Raw genomic sequence first — 20,688 nt, 5'->3', positions numbered from 1 at the left:
TTTTCTTTTCAAATGGCTGTTGAATTTATTTCCTTGATCAATATCGATCCTGGCAAAAGTTAGTTAACCAACATTGAGACATTTGTAATGAAATACTAATTTTAAAAACCCATGATACCTTGATAGAAATTAGAGTTTACACAAACAAAAAGAAGTCTTCAATATGCCAGCAAATATAAAATGAATGTAGTATGTCTGACAGGACACAGCAAGGCATTTATACATTTATATTTGACACCTGACCATATTTCCAGTCACCATAATATCTTCTCTCCAGATTTAAAAAAATAGTATGCTGATTTCTATAACAAAGCTTTTTTTTCGTACAAAAATCAAATAATGGCCAACAAGTCACAACAGTGCAATAGGTAGAGGCTAAAAAAAATTGCATTAAACAGGTGCTGAAATAAATACTAACTAGGAGGGGAGACTAGAGCCCTCGTGTGGGTCTGTTTCTCACTTTAGTGTGTGGAGTTTGTCTTCAGGGCCTCAGGGGACCTCCCAAGGGGGCCAATCTGGCTGGCTGCCCAGAGTCAGGCCTCCCAGACACCTCGGAGCAGTTCACCTGATCTAGAAGCAAAATCAGGTGGGATCAACTGCAGCTGTCACGTTTTCCTCTGCTCAGTGCTGTCAGAGGAGTCCTGAGTAGCTCCTGGAGAGGACGTGAATGAGGAAGAGCTTCTGCATGACAGCATCCACCTAGCTTACCCTGGCAGAAGTGAGCACATCCTAGCCCAAGCAAGCAACTGAAATCGTCTGGTTTTCCTGGAAGGTCAGTTATGTAAAAGGTTTCTGGCTTGAGACGCATCCTTTGTGTTAATGTCTCAGGGTCAAGGTGGTCACCTCTGACCACCTCAGTGAAAAGGCCTTTGCTGATCCCTGGCAGTGAGTGACTGGGCCTGCACTGCCGAGTCTGGTGGCAGGCTCCACGCATACAGAACTTCTATCTGCCACCAGACTCAGCCATCCTGATAACTCACACTGACGGACTCGATTTGTAACTGTAAAAGCAAAGTGGTACAGGGCAGGGAAGGAACACCCAGCGAGAGCCTTTTTGGCCAGTCAGAAAATATGAGGCAGCTCCCCACTGAACAATCTGCACCAAAAGGTGTGGAAGGCACAAGCAAGAGTGGCCAGAGACCCTGTGGGGCTGGCGAGACCACAAGCGTCCACAAGGCAGGTGCAGAAGTGACCTGGTTTGGTTCCCACCCTTTGATAAGAGATCCTGATTCTGCTGTGATAAAAGATAAAAAAAAAAAAAAAAAAAAAAAAAAAAAAAAAAAGCAAAGAAAGACGATTTTTGGTTTAAAAAGAAGCCACTCAAGGGTTAAAATAGTTATTTTTAACAAAGAAAATTAATTTTCAAATGAGCTGACACTATCTGGAAACTCATGTGTTCCCTGTAAGCCTCTGGTGTGTCCACTGCTTCACCCTCCCAGGACCTGAGCCTGACGAGGAGTCAGACGTGTGCAAGAGGAAGCATCTCTGAGAACCTCTACAGCATGTACAGCAGCAGAGTCCGCTGACTCGCTTACAGTAAGACGCACAGGGCCTGGCAGGCAGTTCAGATGGGCGTCTCCTTCCGGTCTTTGCTGGGGGAGGGCTTCACCTGCTCCTTAGCTGCTTTGACCTCGAGGACACCATCATAGGGCGGCGGGCCTATGCCCCCTCGCCTCTCAGGCTCCTCGTCCTCCTGCAGCTGCTGCTCAGACTTGGCTCGCTGCATCTGGAGCAGTCGGAGCTGCACACGCAGCTCAATGATGGCTTCCCGCTCCTCATGGACTGCCTGGTTCAGGTGGTTGTTCTTTATCTTAGGGAACGACAAAAAGGGCAGTCACCTCTTAAGCAAGGCCAGAAGAACGAGGAATCAAGGCAGAGCACAAGCTGCAAGCCATCCACACAAGGATCTACTTCTATTTTAGCCAACCTGGCCGGTGCAACGGAAGACACAAACATGAATATGCAAATGACCAGATAAATACAGCTCTGAATGGGGGAGAATATAAACTCTGCCTGGAGTTACGAAGGAGTAAGCACATCTAGAAAACAAGGAGTCAACAGAAACAGTTGTTCTAGAAAGTATTTTAGTGGTTAAAAGGGCTTTTTTTCTTATACTGTTTTCTGAACAGACTTCAAGGAGAGTACAAAGATAATTTTAGCAGCAATTAGGAGAGGGAATTGGAGCTGCGACTCTTTTCCATATCAAAATCCGTCTTTATGACTACATTCGAAATGTGCTACTTAAAAGTCTATAGGAAACCATGCTCACTTCTAAATGATGTACACTCCCTCATTCAGCAGAGTTTGGATAATTCAAGAGCAGCTAATCCCAGGCTCTTGGCAGTCTTTTTCTGGCAGCAACTGCCTCCATCCTTCAGAGCCCTCTCTTCATCCTTAGTATTTCCCAGCATCCTAAGCAGCTGGGTGGGTATGCCATGTGACTAGACCCTTGTTCAAATGGGTTGAGACGAGGATAAGCTCCTCTTGTACGCCCTGACATGACACTGGGTGTCCTGGACCCTTCCCTCCCCTACTAATACATGGCAAGACTCAGGGCAGCCACTTTGGCCCCAAATGGTAAAGCTGTGTGAATAATGGGCCTACACAATCCGAACAATAACACGCTAATGCTGATTCTGCCATTTGTCTTCCTGTTCAGTAAAATGAAGAGATCAAACTAATGTGTCAATGCTGTCTTCTAAACAGCAGACTCTCCAAAGACCCACATCTCATTTCTGCTTATTTCCTTTCCTGTTTTTGTTTTAAACAAGGTCTCACTGTGTAGACCAGGCTGGCCTCAGACTCATGGAGTCCCAACTGCCTCTGCCTTCCTGAGTGCTGGGATCACTTAATAGGCATGGATATGCGGTGCATGCACGTGGGGTGAGAGGACAACTTGTCCTGCAGGAGGACGCTGTCCTCCTCTAACCCAGGTCCTCAGCTGCAGAGCAGCATGTTCACCTGCTGGGCCACCTCCCTGGATCCCTGCGCCTCTCCCCTGGGACGGACTCCTGCAGCAACAGGTGTTTCTGACATCAGCAGCCTCCTCTCTGCCCACCCTCCACACAGACAGCAGAAGGGCAGAGGTCCTGGGCAATTCTTAAATATCTCTTTTTAAATTTTATTTACTTTTATGTGCATTGGTGTTTTGCCTGCATGTATATTTATCGTGAAAGTATCAGATCCCCTGGGACTAGAGTTACAGACAGTTGTGAGCTGCCATGTGGGTGCTAGAAATTGAACCTGGGTCCTCTGGAAGAGGACCGGGCTCTCAACTGCTGAGCCATCTTCCAGCCCCTAAAATGATAGTTTTCAGATCTTTTCTTGTTGTTTTTTGAACCCAACTGTCCTGGAATTAACTCTGTAGACTAGGTTGGCCTCCAACTTAGAAATTCACGGCCTCTGCCTCGTGAGTACTGGATTATAGATGTGTGTCCCTAGACCCACATTCTGTGCAACTCTTGACACCCACATGGGCGTGGCTGCGCTTTGCTTGGCAGCTCAATGACCATGAATAAAGCAAGCTGTCCCTCTGCTCACTGGGTCCTACCACAAAAGACAACATTTTATTTTGGATAAGAAAGGAGATCCTTTAGATCAACGTTCTCTTCCCAGCACAGCTGCTGCCCAGAGCTTTCTGTCACACCGACTTTGTGGCACAAGGCCTACAAGACAACTGTGACTCACTTTACCACTTGCACCTCATCTCTGCCAGTGGAAGGGCTAGCCCATGCAAGGGAAAGGTCCATTTGTGCGCTACGGTCAAGGCTACCACACTTCAGGCAGCCAAGATCACACATTTCATGCTAGGTAAGAAGGCCCTTGCCTCCTCTCTACAAGTCTGCAGTAGGAAAACAGGCAGTCTCGAGCACATTTTAGAAACTGCCGATTTCTGGCTAGTGTCCACGCAAACTCACTTCTAGCTCTTCGTTCTGTCTCTGCAAGTCCTCCAGGATGGTCTGCAGCTCCTCCTCGTCCTCGCTCTCACTCTCGCTCGCTGAGGAGCACTCCTCCGTCTCGCTCCGGCCGTGCTGCTGGCGACTGTGAAGAGACAAGGGGCTCTACTGTGGCTTGGTGGCCAGCTCTCTGAGGTCTCCCATGCTCAGGAATTTACCTGCGCTGTTTTAAGACCTGATAAGAAGCTTGAAGTGACTAATTCAGAAGCCTAGTTCCTTCACAGGAATGTCTAAACAATTCTGTTCAGTTAGAACCAACATGGCGGGAACTTCCATGCCACAGCTCTCCTTTACCTCTGGATCTCTGCAATCTCAGCTCGGAGGCGCTCAATCTCTTCCTTCTCTGAAGCGATCTGACGCCGCAGAAACTGCTCCATGGCCAGGAGCTCCTCCTGCTCGGTCAAGATCTCGTTCTCCTGAAACGATCACAGACACCGAGTTCTGGTGGAGGCAGTGCCCCCTTTCCATCACCACCAGCTTGGTGCTGAACATGAGTTACTTCAACCAAACCCACACTATTTCCTCAGAATCAAGAAAGGTTACAGTTATTTTGAGAGACTGTCTAGACTCTCCACAACAACAGGGTATATGCAAGAACCTGTTGTGTTCCTTTTGCATGGCTCCCTATGAGCCTACCACTCTAACACCAAGGATTAAAGTCAAAATCTGCTTCCGATTCCCGGGGGCTAAACAGATTGCTTAGCAGTTAGGAGTACTTGCTCTTCTTACAGAGAACCCAGTTCAGCCCTCAGCACTGACACTGGGGTACCCACAACCATATGGAACCAGCTTTAGGGGATCCAACACCCTTTTCTGGCCTCAGCAGGTACCTGAGCATGTGTGAGCAACACATACACACAAATAAAAAGCACACTCTAAAAACCATCTGCTTTGGCTTTCTGTCTCTCAGTATTCACGGTCACTAGGAAAAGAAGGACCCGAAGAGATGATGGTGTGGCTGGTTCCAGCGTCAGTGGAAGGCAGACCAGAGAAGGAAAGTTACAGATCTTACTTCCTCGCTGCACTTGGCCACGCCCTCCAGATAAAAGAAAGAACTCTACTTGACAAGTTAACCATCCTGATCTGCTTGACGGATAATCATATGGAGAGAACCTCTATCTTCACACATCCAGGGTCCCCCAGCCTGGGGAAAGCAGTCAGCGGGAATGAGGAGCTGGAGACAAAAGCTTCAGCATCTTTCCAAAGAAGGGGGGAGGGAAGGCACCATGGTCATGATTCAGTAAGTACGGAAAAGCTATTAAGAAAGTTACTTCTCTTCCATGTTTAAACACACAGACATTTTCCCTTTGCCTCGGGATACCTATGTGGTTAATATTCCAAGAAATCTCAGACGGAAAACCTTGAAGGAAATAATGTGGAACTTTATTCTCTCCTGTTCTCGCTGACACCTGTAAATCCAGAAAAAAGCCTACACATAAACTTACTTGTGAACTAAACAAAACTAAGAAACTAGACAGAAGGCCGCTTCTCCTCCACACAAACACTACACAGGGCAGGGCCACAGATCACAAGTCCTTAGGAGTCACTTTACAATTTTGGTTTAAAAAGTCTATAGTTGAGCTTCTATTTGAAAAAATGGACCAATAAATGACCTCAGAAATTAAAAGAGTTTAGCTTACCTGGGCAAGGAGGATATTTATAACTTCCTCATTTTCATTCATTTCTTCTTTGGAAACGTCCTCTTTCGAAAGACTGGCTATCTCCTGTGCAATCTTGGTTTCACACTCCTGTCAAAGCAGACAAATGAACTAACTGTTCAGCACATGTCTAAAAAAGTCAACAAACATCCCTCTTAACCTACCAAAATTAAAGAAAATCCCAGCAGTCATCAGGGGCACTACGTAACAGGATGGACGGGCATTTGCTAACATAGAAAATAATGTGGGCTTAGAAAATAACGTGAGTAGAACCAGGCATGGTGGTGGCGCACACCTTTAACCTCAGATCTTGGGAGGCAGAGACAGGAGAATCTCTGTGAGTTTGAGGCCAGTCTGGTCTACAGAGTGAATTCCAGGACAGGATGGCATAAAAAGACCTTGTCACAAAAAACAAACCCACAAACACAAATCAAAACAAGAATATAAAAGGAGGTAGTTCAGTGATAAAGACATTTGCTGTCAGGAAGCCTGGCAGCCTGAATTCATCCCCTCCCTGGAACCCACATGACGAAGAACACTGATTCCTGCACGTTGTCCTTGGTTGTCCACATGCACACCGTGGCATGTCCATACACACAAGTGCACACTAACACACAAATAAATAATAAAAATTTAAAGGTAAGAAAAGAGCACAGTCTGTGGCCGCACTATGAAGAATGCTCAGCTCTCATGAATTCGCTCACTACTTCAGCACCACGTGTGATGCCTTTAAGGGGCTACTAGGGCCGTCAGTTCTAAGCCTGATTTAACCAATTTTACCACACACACACACACACACACACACACACACACAATCAAGTAGCTGCCAGCCCTTGTTAGAAAAACATCCCCTTGGCTCCACTATCTGCTGACACCCAGCAACTACAGACCTGCTTTCTATCCCTACAGTCTCTCTTCCGTTTCGGATGCGCTGACTCCATCAGTCAGCAGGCTCTCGGGCTGCACGCTTAGCTTAAGATGTTTCTGTCTACTGTGCTGATGTGAGTAGCTGAGCGATGGCCAGGGCGTGGATGTACTCGCCAGAAGGCTGGGGCCTCTGCTGCTTTCTGCTGTTATGAACATTTCACAGGTACTCTATGAAGGCTTAAGGGCTGCTGCTCTCTTAGAGGACAAATTTCTGGGTTACACAATAAGCAATCATGTTTACTTTTCTAAGAAAGTGACCAGTTGATATCGTGGTTTAAATTGATACTGTATTTTTCTTATTTTTAGTCACTGATCCACTGAATGATGCTACTTCTGTCTCTAAGTCATTTCACCCTCAAAGGTGAAGTCAACACGATGGAATCCGGGTGTGCAGCTACAAAAAAAAAAAATAAGCAAGAAGAGGGAATGGTAGGGGAAGAAATACAAGCTAATAAAAAGAAGATATTCATCCTTTTCAAACTGCCATACTGCCTCTGGTTTCAATCCAGAATTCTATATGTGCATGTGTGCGCATTTGTGGACTTGGGTGCATGTATATAGAGGCTGGAAGGCATTTGTTGGATGTTATTCCTCAATCAATTCTCCATCTTCTTTCTTTCTTTCTTTCTTTCTTTCTTTCTTTCTTTCTTTCTTTCTTTCTTTCTTTCTTTCTTTCTTTCTAGTCAATGTCTCTGTAGAGTGTGATGCTTAAATCTTGTTGCTGGATCTGCATGTAGACTGCAAGAACTTCTGAGAATGTGTATTTTAGCTTTGGTGAGGCCAGGAAACTGAGGCCAGGAAACTGAGTCCAGAACCAAGCCTCGCACCTTAAACTAGTGCGACCTAAACAAAGTCACACCTTAAACAAAGTGTGACCTGTGAACTCTATATGCTGCAGCAGCAGCTGCACGCAGTTCCTCCCCTGCTGAATGGAATCCTCCTAGGCCTTCATCCCTGTGTTTCTATTCAAACTTCAAACTTCTCTCAAGTCTCCAAAGGTCTCACACCCAGCCTGCTTCTCACCCTTAGAAAGTTGTTTACACACACAAACCAGGCAAGAAATAAACACCTTCTTAATTAAAAAAAAGTCTAAACTTAATGAAACATTTGATTTCTACCAAGCTAAAATATGAATAACAAAGCCCAAGAAACATTTGTGAATAAATTTCTCACTAGAGAATGTCAACAATCATGTACCTATTACTTTTAAAAGAAATAACTTACAACAATGTAAAGATGTGTTACATTTGTTTATGTTGCAGAATATTACTTAAACTATGTAACGGTGTGTTGTATTTGTTTATGCTGCATTTGTTTAACTATGTAAGATGTATTGCCATTTGTTTCACCTTGCCTGCCTAGGGCACATGACTGGTCTAATAAAGAGCCGAAGGGCCAATAGGTAGGCAGGAGAGGGATAGGCGGGGCTGGCAGGGCAGAGAGACTAAGTAGGAGAAGGAATCTAGGCTCAAGAGAGAAAATGGGGGAGAAAAAGAGGGAAATGCCTGGGGTCAGCCAGGCAGCTGCCAAACAGACACAGAGGGAGCAATAAAGCAGGACATAGAGAATGAAAGAAAGGTAAACATTTTCAAGTCAAACTGCTGCTGAAGGGAAACAGGAGAAATGAAGTTACAAGAGCTAGTGGGACAAGCATAAGGTAAGGCCGAGCACTCCCAGCGATATTAAATCTCTGTGTCACGACTTGGGGCTGCAGTCCGAGAAGGTCTGTTCCAAGGCAGTGTACAGAACTCTCCCACACTCCACCTTTGGAGACACAGGGTGTAAGCCAGTAACTCACTTGTCTTTTAGCTTCCCTCAGTTTTCTCTTGAGGGCAGTCAGAATCCTTTGTACTTCCCATAATCTTTCTTCTTTAGATAAGTCCTTTATCCCACCCTGCAGATCTCGATGTAAACAATTCAAAAGAAACTCCTAGAAAACAAAAGGACACACGGAAAGCGTTCAGTGTCTTGTGGTCTAAAGGCAGCACGTGCGACTTCCACATGGAGAACCAGCTCTCTGAGGGAAACAGTGCCAACTTTTAAAGGCTGCCGCTGACTTGCAAACCCACCCCCATTCATGTGTTTTCGTAGTTCAACAGCAATCGATGCACATCCCTTTCTGTTTCCTCCTCACAGCAGCTGACAGGAGAACGCGCAGAAAAGCAGGCATGTGACCATGTTCATGCAAACACAATGTATGCAAGCTTTTTATTCAGTCTTGAATTTCTTACCAAGTCGTCTCAGTCTCTCCATCTTTTCCCTACACACACACACACACCCCACACAAACACACAAACACGCACACACACATGCATTTACTGGATTTCCTTTATATCAAAGCAGCAGAGTGGGAAAGTTCAAATTTTGAGCTAAAGATTAGTTCCATAGTCTAGAAATTATGCCAGAGTAAATTACTAAAACTTCCCTTTCCAGTATTTTAGCTGTAAAATATGATGGATAACAGCACATTTTTGAGATCCTGGCTGTAGTGATTCCTTCCAGGTATTATCCCTCACATTAATTCCGGAGCTCAACCATTTTAAAATGAGAAGACCAAGGCTTAAGAATGTTGAACAATTTGCCTAAAATTAGCATGTCAGGAATGAGCAGAGCAGGAGCTTAAAACCAATTCTTCCAGTTTAAAATCCTGTGCTGTTCCCACCACGGTTGTTTACTTATGTGGTGTGAACTAGGGTCAGCTGAAAAATGTGCCATGAAGAGCATGTTCCCAAGACAGGGCGGAGTTCCGTGGGAGGAGCGGAGGGCTTCCATCAAGCCTGGGCTCCATCCCCAGCGCTGCAGAGAACTCTGCACCAGGAGATGGAGGAAGGCACACAGGAACCACACTACTCAGGAAGCTACAGTTCATGTGGCCAGCACAGAGGCGGGCAAGGACAGGCAAGGAGAGGGTGGGGTCAGAACGGGCAGGGGCGGGGCCAGGTACACACCTGTCTCCTGATCTCCTCCTTGATGCCTGCCGGGGTCTCCGGCAGTGTGGGCATTGTGGCCATGTTGGACCAGCGCAGCGGTCTTGTCACCTGCTTTAGGACCACGGTGCCAAAGAGCTCTTGCACATGTGTGAAAAGCACGTACAGGACACGGTTGCTGATCTGTAGAAAAGAGGCACAGAGTTCATAAAACCGCTGAGGAGATCTTTTACTCCATCGGCACCGGTCCCAGTGCGTCCGTTAATCCTGGACACGGAAAGGAAACTCCACAGCAGAGACAAAACGGACTTTACTAACTAACGGTCAGTGTAAGCAGAGAATACGAAAGCCTCACACAATCACGTCTCAAGCACTATAAGGGAAAAAGCCTGGAAAGGACACGGAACACATTACCACCAATTTGCACTTCCTGTCACCTATTAGCTGGCTTTAACTACCTAATGATCCTCTCCACTGTATTTGAGACCTTTCACACACAGCTGGGTGGTGGAGCACCTGCAGGTGTACAGAGCTGGCAGTCTCGTGGGGCGTGCATCAGCATTCCATGATTCCCAGACTAGGAAGTCAGGGCTGCAGGATGGCTGAACAACGGAGACAAGTTTTTTCCTGGCTCAAACTTTCTCTTAAAATTCCCCTAGAGCTTCTGTGGTATAAGCACCCATGTTATGGCAATGAGTAACAATGTAGTATTGACCAAATTCTGAAACCCAGGCTAACAAAATTGATATTTGAGAAATTTAAGAAACGGTTTGTTTCCCGGGCAATGTTGGTGCACGCCTTTAATCCCAGCATTCAGGAGGCAGAGGCAGGAAGATCTCTGAGTTCAAGACTAGCCTGATCTACACAGTGAGTTCCAAGATGGCCAGATTTACCCAGAAAAACCCTGTCTCAAAACACCAAAACAAACAAACAAAAAAATTAGACCTACTATCTCCTCTTTTCTTTTGATGCAGTAAAATATCATTTACTATAAAGGCAAACACAGTCTTGGATAACATCACTGAGCAGCGATGAGGGGACAGGAGGCAGGAAGACAGCTTAGTCACTAGAGCACCTATCGTGCAGGCATGAGGGCCTGAGCTCCATCTCCCCAGTTCACATGTATATAGCTGTGAACACTTGCACTCCAGTGCTGGGGAGGCAGGGACAGGAGGGTCCCTGCGGTTTGCTGGCCAGCCAGCTTAGCCTATTTGTCAGTTTAGGCCAGTGAGAGACACTGTCTAAAGGAGGGGGGAAAGGTAGATGGTTAGTATCTAAGGAACAATACTTGAGTTTGTCCTACAACGTCCACATAAATATGCATACACCTACATGTGCAGCCACACACATGCAATTCCTACATACAAACAGAAACGAATGCCAGATACGTTATGTCTGGGTTACCCATTCGCCTTCTCGGAGTCAATGTTTCACAGACACTTTGACAACAGATTGCTCGCTAATTTCCCAGTGTCGACAACCAAAGGGGCGTGAAGACAGGACCCATACCTGGACGGTTGGGCTAAGTACTATGGAGATGTTCTGGATATTCATTTTCGTCTCTAGCTCCTTTGCAATGACGTGGTCCATGTGCACAATGAGCCAGGAAATCAGAAGGTGGTTACATTCTGGCAGTTCCTTGAGCAAGCGCTGGAATTCCTGTACTTTCTCCATCTCTGTGGTCCTCCCACAAGCCTCTTCAAATCGGGGCATAAGCTCTTTGGTAAGCAAATTCTCTGGAAGGTCTCGCAAATACTGCTTCAGCAAACTGGCTACAGTGTTAGGCTCATATTCTTCCAAGTTTGGAGACTCCTCTCGGTCATAGGCCGCTTTTAGCTCATCTACCTTTGATTTGATTCCTTAAAACATTAAATTTAAAAGAGAGAGAATACCAGAAATCAGACATGCTTTCTTTACCCCTGTACACGCCTGCTGCAGAGACACAGAAACATCCAGGAACATCTGGAAGCCAGGTGTGGTGGTTCACACCCGTAATCTCACTATTTGGAAGCTGAGGCAAGAGGACAGCTGCAAGTTCGAGGCCAGTCTGGGTTACAGAGCAAGACCCTGCTCAGAACTGATTAAGAGCCCTTCTGGTGGGAATTAGTACTGCATGTGAGCCATAGAACTCCTCTACAAACATAAGCACATAAAATCACAATAAAAAACTGAATATTCCCAGAAGCCATAGTATACTAAGAAAATATGCTTAATCCAGAAAATTAAATATAATGGCAATTAGATAAAAATTCAGGGGGAAAGGAAGCTATAAACCAAGCATATACACTGTACCAAAAAAAGGCAACTTTCTAACTCCTCACAAGACAGACAATGTAAAAAGAAGCTCCCCCACACAAGTAGCTTATCAACAGAGCAATAGAGGAGCTATTGCTTTGTAAATAAGAGACAAAGTTTCCTAGTTTATCAGACTCACTGGAAACTGTTTCCACGATGTAACACCCACCTTAATCTGAACCAAGCTAGAACAAGAAAGAAGAGTTACAGCTTCTAAAATACAACAGTGTGGCTCTTCATAGTGGACTGAAAAAGTAACGCATCAAGTGTGGTTTTCAATCTGTATCAGATTTTATGTCTTCAGTCCCATTTATATTGACATAATTCAGTGATGGTGATCATAATAGCTTTGTGGTTTTTTTTTTTAACTTAAAACTGTTCAACTGCACAGAACAAGCTACAAATTAAGGCTGACAATGCAAAATGCAGACTGTCATCTATTCTGAACATTTTAATCAATGTGACGCTTACATTTGAGACATGACATTCCAACCTCATGTACAAACCTTCAATGGCATTATAATAAATCTGTTTCTTATCTAGATTGACAAAATTAAATCAATAGCACTAAATATGGGGATATCAGCATGTTTTACTTTGATGGTCCTTATTCTGAGATAGAAAATAATTTCCATTTTTTTATTTTTATGACAATCTGAATAAAAGATTAACAGAAACTTTCGCTGAGGCTCTTGTCAAAGTACACCTCTCACTCTCATATATTATATGCTGATGGCCAGTTTTTGGAGAAACAGCCTCACTATGTTGTAGCCCAAGCTGGCCTTTAAACAACTCACAATTCTTTTGCCTCTATCTCCTGAGTGCTGGGTTTATAAGCATGGCCCACCACACACACTTTCCATTTACTCCTCTCCCATAGACACTTTATAAAAAGAAGTTTCTTTTAAAAACTAGGAACTTCACATAAGGAATTCCAGTGGGAAATAGAGTAGTATAAAACTATGCTCTTGGGTTTTGTTTGTTTTCAAGACAAACTTCTCTAAGTAGCCCTGGCTGTCCTAGAACTCGCTCTGTAGACCAGGTTGGCCTCAAAGTCACAGAGATCTAACTGCCTCTGACTCCTAAATGCTGGGATTAAAGGTGTGTGCCACCACTGCCTGGCATATAAAGGTACACTTTAATCTAAAAAGTTTAATGAAGCAAATACAATAAAATACAAAAAAATTGAGTTATCTTTCATATTATCTTTTATTTGTTTATATGGGTGTGGGTGTTTTGCATCACAAGTCTATGCACCAAGTGCATGCCTGATGTTCACAGGACTGAAGAGGGTGTCAGAGCCCCTGGAACTGGAGTTACAGATGGCTGTGAACTGCCATGCAGGTACTGGGAATCAATGCAAGGTTCTCTGGAAGAGCAACCAATGAGCTTAACAGTAGAGCCGTCTCTCCAGTCCCTTTCGCACTAGTTTTTAAATTGGAACTGACTTATGAATGAGAAGAAAAACTCTCAAATATATATATTTGAGATATATATTTAATATTTTTGAGATATATTTAAAATTTGAGATTATATATATATATATATATATATATATATATATATATATATATATATATATATATATATATATATATATATAATATTGGCATTCAAATAGCAAAGTCAGGGTCGAGGGGTTGGGGATGTAGCTGAGTGGCAGAGCATTTGCTCAGCATGTACAAAGACCCAGGGTGGAATCCTCCTAAAGACAAGGAGGGCAGAGAGGAGACACAGCTATACTGGTAGTGCTGGTCTGTCACAGATGAAAGGGTATGCCTGACACTCAGCAGGAGATCTCCAACTCACCACTGTGGAGTTGTGTGGGAACCACTGCCTCTTTCACAAAGAAAAGGCAATCCATTAGGAATGATGGGATTTTCCAAAAGATGCAAATATCAAAGATAGGTCAAAAACAAAAGAATTCTTTGAACAAAGCTACAGAAAGTTTCAGAGAAACGTTTATCCTCCCCCCCCATATGTATTCATGCTTATTAAGATCATGTAGGAAAGTTTCTAACACTGTTTAAACCTTCAAAACATTTCAATATATAATAAATGCTTAAAAATCAAATTTGCAAGTTTGTGTTTAATTTTATAAGGAAGTAAGAAATTATACAAAATGCACTATGTTTTACTTTGTATAAAATAGTAGCAATGCAGCATTCATCTACTGGGTCACAGGAACCTTATCCCAAGTATCAAATCTATCTCCTGGAAAGGATATGAACCAATTAAGTGGAAATTTTGCTTACTCTTTCTCTGTGTTCTGAATGCATGTGACTTACCTCCCCACCCCATGAAGAGATGTGTGGTCAGAGGCTTCATCACAACCCTCTGGGGAGGATAATGACGGATGCACAGAGACTGCTCAGCCTGGGCCCTGAATGCCATGGCAACGCAAAACTCATGCTGCTTTTCAAGAAAGAAATCTTTGTACTTCTAAATAATTTGATTTTAGATATCTACTATGAAACACATTCTGGCCAAGTATGAACTACAATGGTTCGCATTAACTATATAGATAAATGGGTCAGTCTCGGGGACAGCTGCAGTAGATCTACGTGGCTGGTGGAATATACACATTTGGGGCCCAGCTACTTAGCAAACAGCACGTGGCGTCTTTAGTCGGGCTAAGGAAACACGTAACACGGCCATGTCATTAGTCACTCATCTTGGCTGAGGAGCTTCCTGCACACCAATCTCAGACTCCCCACCACTGGGCCGAGACTTAGAGAGGCAAGACCAGGCTTGGCACACCATCCTGAGAGGTGATTCACTCTGTCCAGCTGCTGCAGCTGTGAATAACTTAGGAGTAAATCCTAATGGAAAATCAAATCGGTGGAAGGACTTACGCAACTGGAAGGACCAAGGACGTAAGGTTTAGATCCAAGCCAAAACGTTCCTCGCAAGTTAATAGTCTTTCCTTCCTTTAGGAAATAAAGAGAAGCTAATTTTTGAAAACCATCAAGCAACATGCATGTCCCCGATACCTGAAACTCTGTAGATGCCTTCGCACTTCATGCCGTGCTTCTCCATGTAATCTATGCACTCACGGAAGACGGCTGGCAAGCGCACACCATCGTACATCATGGTCCTCTCTACCGCGTCAGCCAAGGGAACGCCAAAAATGGGTCTGAGACTTGGAACGTCAACCTGAGGTACCTCTGGCTCCTGAATTGGCTTTTTCTTTTTCTTCTTTTCCTTCCACTGTTTAACAACATCAGCTGCTGTCAAGTCTTTAGATTTCTTTTCTTTGTGCTTTTCTTCTTTATGCTTTTCTTCTTTGGGTTTTTCTTTGATTTTAAAATCCTTCTCCTTCTTTTTAGAGAAGCTGGGCTTCTTGAACACATGGATTCCCTTGGACCTCTTCATCTTGGATGGACTTTCGGCTTCATCTCCAGAGCTATCTTCCTGGAAGGCAGCATAGCCTTCAGCTGCCAAAGAAATGCAGTAGGTATAAATTACATTTTTAATGTCAAACTGTCCACATGCTTCTTAAACAAAAAAAAGGTACCACCTGGCAGAAGGTATACAGCTTTCCACCTCTGGGGTCTCCAGAAAACCAGCAAAAGAGCAATGGTGTGTTGACATCTAATGACCACAAGAGGGCAACAGACAGCAGCTGTCCTTGCAATACTGATGTTGAGAGGAAGTTTTATACTTCACAGAGAATGTATGCAGAGTTCTGGAAACAAGTATGAGCACACACGAACACTGAACAGAGGACTAACGGGATGAAGCCTACAGGGCAGAGCAGGTGCTGCTGCTGCTCGGCGACTGCCTGGTCATCTAACGGGCATTCATGAGGCACAGCTCCACAGCGACCCCTCTGCCACCTCGGCTCTCCTCCCATCACTAGCCTTTCTGGAAAAACTAGAGCAGGGACTACAAACTCCTTTAGATTGAACGCCAAATGCAATTATTCTCTCACTTTGGCTGCCACATTAGAAGTAATTTTTGCATTTTGACAAAGACACTAATTGTATTAATACCAATTCAGAATCGCCAGTTTGCTTTTCTTTTTGTTTGTTTTTAGGATGGAGTTTCACTATGTTACTTAGGCTGCCTTAAACTAGGCACAGAAAATGCTCCTGCATCGGCCTCCAGAACAGTTCAACTATAGGCATGTACCACTGCACCTGGCTTTTTCTTTATACTCGATACAGCTCTGACTGTCCTGTAACTCACTCTGTAGACCAGGCTGGCCTCCAGCTCAGATATATCCACATGCTTCTCCTTTGAGCGCTAGGATTAAAGGCATGCGCCACAACGCTTGGGGCAAATTTTCTCATACTATTATTTTATGTGTGTGTCCACATCAGTGTGTGCTACTGTGCCCGTGGAAGTCAGAAGAGGGCATCAGGGGCCCCGGATCCACAGTCACAGGTGGTTATGAGGTTACTGGTGCCGGGAGCAGCAAGGGCTCTGAACTGCTGAGCTACACTCTAGCCCTACTCTGTTGCTCTTTTGTAACAGCCCCAATTCTTCTTTCCAGTAGCTAACTACCTTCCGAGGTATTTTATAACATGGAGTAAACGTAGCTCACGAGTTACCTTTAATTCAAACACCATGAACCTTGCACTACTCACCAGAATGGTAAAGATCTTAAGGGCAAGCCGGGTGATGGTGGCGCACACCTTTGATCATAGCACTCGGGAGGCAGAAGCAGACAGATCTCTGTGAGTTTGAGGCCAGCCTGGTCTACGAGAGCTAGTTCCAGGACAGGCTCCCAAGCTACAGAGAAATGCTGTCTCAAAAAATCAAAACAAACAAATAAACCCAGAAATGGCAAGTGAGAGTATCTGCCTAGACTATTTCCGGAAGACAGTGGGAACACCTGAGTAGAGCAGAAGCATATCTTAAACGTGCCAAGCTAGGTGTGTTGGTTATGTGAGCCCACAAGTATTATACAGTAAAAGTACAGCCGACAGACCACTAGACAGATCCACAGGAGTACGAGCCGGTGGAGAACCCGACTTGCAGAGCTTCGGAAACTCCTGTCTTTTGGACAGTCACTGTCAATTCTGTAGAAATCTTGTGAGATCATGATGTTTCTCCCATCCATAATGGGATTCATCCCAAAATATCCCAGCAGTGTATAAATCATTTGTTGAGATAACTTCTTTCTTACAACTGTATACTTTCTCCCACACTATGGTGCCCTGGTGTGAAAGCACTCACTCAGCCAAACCTTTGTTCTCAAGTCAAATCTACATAAAGTTAAACTCCCACAATTACCCTTATTGACAGGACTCATTGACAAGAAAGGAGCCCCAAGCAAGAGGCACTGAGCAGAGTCTGCCCTCACTGATAAACAGGTCTGGGTGGCCCAGAATTCTCTAGCAGCAGACTCAGGAAGATGTAATCTACTAGTCTTTGCTTTAACCTAACAAGCTATTAATATTCTGTATTTACCCTTCACCTTGGTTTCAGTTAATGTAAGATCATAACCCAGGAAATTAACTGTTTATGCCTTTACTTCTAGAAATACAAGAAAAAGGCTTGAGTTGCTAAACCAGCCCCAGAGAAAGAAATACCCTCTCACCTGGGTCCTGGCAGGTACCCCATTAGAGCTAGAAGCTCCATCTCCAAAGAAATTCCTTTTAACTCACAGCTAGCTAGACGCTAATGCAAATCAAGCACTTTTGCCTTCCTGCCAGGCCCGCAGGTTTACTATAGTTACCTATGCTGTGTTCCCAGCTGCTGGGGAAAGAAGCTGAGGTGCTTAGAAAGTGCAACAGCACTGCTGCATTTTTCTAGTTATTAATCACAAACTCCTAGCTTAACTAGTTACACTTAAGAAATGTAGTTACCGCATGAAAACGTCTTAGAATTTTGTACTAATCCTTAATTAATCCTCCTGGTATCTGCCAGAGAGCTTCACAGCCACACCCCCCCTGAGAGGCAATGCGCCTGCCTCCTTTACCTGTTTGTGATTCTGTGAAATGCACGCTTGTTAACTGTCTATGTGGGTGTATAAAAGGGAAACCATGTGGGATGGGTAGAATAGCAAAAGACCGAGAGAGCATAGGAAGAATGATGAGACATGATAAAAAAAGACTTATTGAGCTAATTCATTTCGTTTAGATATCTGAGGAGATATCTTAGCCAGTTTCCGCCTGCTACAGCAATCCTTTAGTGGGGCTTGATCCCAACATAAACCTAGATATGTTGGTATGTGCCTATAATCCCTCAAGAAACCCTTCAAAAGCATAAAGAAAACCAGTACTGGGCCAGCTCTGGTGGCGTGACTGTGGGAGAGCTGGCAGGCTGATCAACTCAATACCCCCCAGGCCCAGTTCCAGGGCTTTGAGTTGGCCCACCCCAGCTGCTGGAGTGAGTGAGTGGCTGACCTCCGGATCCATAGCTGCAGGATCCTCATGACTCAAGGCAACAGCGGATCTCTAAGTCTCTATTAGGGTCCAGTATTGATGCTGTAAGCAGGAGCCAGAGGCTTTGAACTAACGCCTCATTGTAATGAACACTTGCAAGTAAAGCTGTTTGGGAAAAAGGTTGTACTGTGTTCACCATAACGTGGACCATCACTAGGAAAACTACCGGGCGTGTGGTGAAGATGAGGGAAAGCTGGAGGAGCAGACTGGACATGCACAGACGCTGTGGTGATGGGGCACTGCCCAGAGGGGTCAACAAGGTGTTTTGATTTCTCTTCTTTCTTCGTTCTTCCCTTTTCTAAAAATTTTTTAAAGATTTATCCATTATGTATACAGTGTCTTACCTGCATGTACACCTACACACACCAGAAGATAGCACTGGATCTCATCACAGATGGTTGTAAGTCACCATGTGGTTGCTGGGAATTGAACTCAGGACTGCTGGAAAAGCAGCCAGTGCTCTTAACCTCTGAGCCATCTCTCCAGCCCCTTACATTATTTTTTATTTACTTTTGGGGGGAGGCTACAAAGGTGGAGCCTTGTATATGGAAGGACTGAGAAATTAGTACGGTTGGGATATACAATGTGAAAATACAAAAGATTAAAAAAAATTGCTATAAAATTTTTTAAATAAATAAATAAGCCGGGTGGTGGTGGCGCACACCTTTAATCCCAGCACTCGGGAGGCAGAGGCAGGCGGATCTCTGTGAGTTCAAGGCCAGCATGGTCTACAAGAGTTAGTTCCAGGACAGGCTCCAAAGCTACAGAGAAACCCTGTCTCGAAAAACCAATAGATAGATGGATGGATAGACAGATAGATAGATGAAAATATAAATTGAAATGAAAACCAGTACTTACTCCTTTTTTCCTTTTTCTTAAATTTTCCTTTTTTCTTCCCATGGTCTTTCTCATCATCTGACACTATATCAGGAGGCTCATGGAGGATGTCATGAGGAGGCGAGGGCTCACCCGTCCGGTACAATCCAGGAAATTTTGTAGGACTGATCTCCTCAGAGCTGGGGGTTCGAGTCAGCCCGCTGCCATGCTCTGCCCTGCGGTGTTCACTGGGGCTGCTGGTGGGGGGCAGGAAGCACTCGGTCATGCTGACGCCCTGACGAGAAAGGGACGCGGTCTCCTCTGTTACCTATCCATCTGTCACACCTGTGCAGGAGAGGGCGAAAGCACGCAGTCAGCACCCCACCCATGAGTCAGAGCCGTGGACACTCAGCCGAGTCCTGCACTAACGGGTACCCCGACTTATACCAAAGGTCCTCTCTAAGAGTCGTCTACTTCGGTTCTCAGAGCAGGTGCCTGTAATCCAAGCAGTCAGAAGCTGAGCTACAAGTCTGAGGCCAACTTGAACATAGTAAATTTGGGCTACAGAGTGAGACCCTGTCTCAAACAAAGCAATAATAATAATAATGAGTCCCTTTAAAAGTAACTTATCTCTGGGTATAGTGGTGCACACCTTTAATCCCAGCATTTAGGAGGCTGAGGCACGCAGATCTGAATTTGAGGCCAGCCTGGTCTATATAGTAAGTGCCAGGACAGCCAGGGTTATATGAAGAGACTGTCTTTTAAAAAAAAAAAAAAGTAATTAATTAAATAAATTTTAAAATTTTAAAAAGAACTCATCAATATAAAGTAGGCTTCATTTTAATAGTTATTCAACATAAAACCTTAGTATTTTTAAACTGTGCCCATCAGTAAGAAATTACAAGTCATAACTATAACAAGAATAGTTCATATATGTCATATCATTATTATTTACAACAGCTAAAACAATGTTTAATGGCCCACATAACAGCTCACTAACTATAATTCTGTGTTGTGTGTAATCAGATGGCTCATGTGTGGGAATAACTAATCTATTTTGTATGACAGCTACACGGAGAGAAACAAAGCAGCTTCATTTCATCACGCCTACCCAGGAACGGTGTCGCTACAGTAAACAAGCATAGGAGGTGTTCCAGTTGGTTGCTGCTCCTTTTTCAGACAGAGTATACACAAAGCTGAGGTGCACACCTGTAACCCTAGTCCTCAGAAGTTAGAGCCAAGTAGATTCCAAGACCAAGACCAGCCTGGGCTACAGCGCAAGCAATTCCAAGGCCAGACCAGGCTGTACAGCAGTGGCACACAGTCCTTAACAGAAAAATTTCTTTATTTTTTTTTAAGACAAGAGTCTTACTACGTAGCCCTGGCTGGTGTGTAACTTGTTATGTAGATCTGGGCTAGCCTTGAACACAGAGATCCTGCAGCCTCTGACTCCTAAACTGGAATTAAGGGTGTGCACCACCGTGCCTGGCTTGCTTCCTTTCATTTTGTTTTTAAGACAGCCTCATGTAGCCCAGGCTGGCTTCAAACTCTTTATGTGGCCACGGATAACCCTGAACTTCTAACCTTCCTGCCTCTACCTCCATAGTGCTGGAATTACAGACATGGGCCACCAGACAGACCTTGCTCTTAGTAATTTTTATTGTATGCAAACTAAACCTCAATAAAACTTTAAGAAAAAAAAGGCAATCATCAG

At 44.4% G+C, this 20,688-nt stretch overlaps 1 protein-coding gene across 1 annotated transcript in view; it reads right to left on the bottom strand.

Annotated features, from left to right (window-relative positions):
* The window catches only part of Ralbp1 (ralA binding protein 1), a 44,809-nt gene continuing 24,121 nt past the window's right edge, over nt 1-20,688 (bottom strand). Inside the window, exons 2-10 of the mRNA XM_038340588.2 lie at nt 19,017-19,319; nt 14,757-15,200; nt 10,978-11,327; nt 9,490-9,651; nt 8,340-8,471; nt 5,597-5,704; nt 4,251-4,372; nt 3,918-4,041; nt 1-1,810 (exon numbers count right to left, since the gene is read on the bottom strand). Of these exons, the coding sequence (XP_038196516.1) occupies nt 1,565-1,810; nt 3,918-4,041; nt 4,251-4,372; nt 5,597-5,704; nt 8,340-8,471; nt 9,490-9,651; nt 10,978-11,327; nt 14,757-15,200; nt 19,017-19,260 (1,932 nt within the window). The 5' untranslated portion in view covers nt 19,261-19,319 and the 3' untranslated portion in view covers nt 1-1,564. The remainder of the gene's footprint in view (nt 1,811-3,917; nt 4,042-4,250; nt 4,373-5,596; nt 5,705-8,339; nt 8,472-9,489; nt 9,652-10,977; nt 11,328-14,756; nt 15,201-19,016; nt 19,320-20,688) is intronic.

Source organism: Arvicola amphibius, chromosome 8 (assembly GCF_903992535.2).
Source record: "Arvicola amphibius chromosome 8, mArvAmp1.2, whole genome shotgun sequence".
In the NCBI taxonomy this organism is placed as follows: domain Eukaryota; kingdom Metazoa; phylum Chordata; class Mammalia; order Rodentia; family Cricetidae; genus Arvicola; species Arvicola amphibius.
The sequence above is the reverse complement of the archived record's forward strand: the minus strand, read 5'-3'. Positions and strand labels throughout refer to the sequence as shown.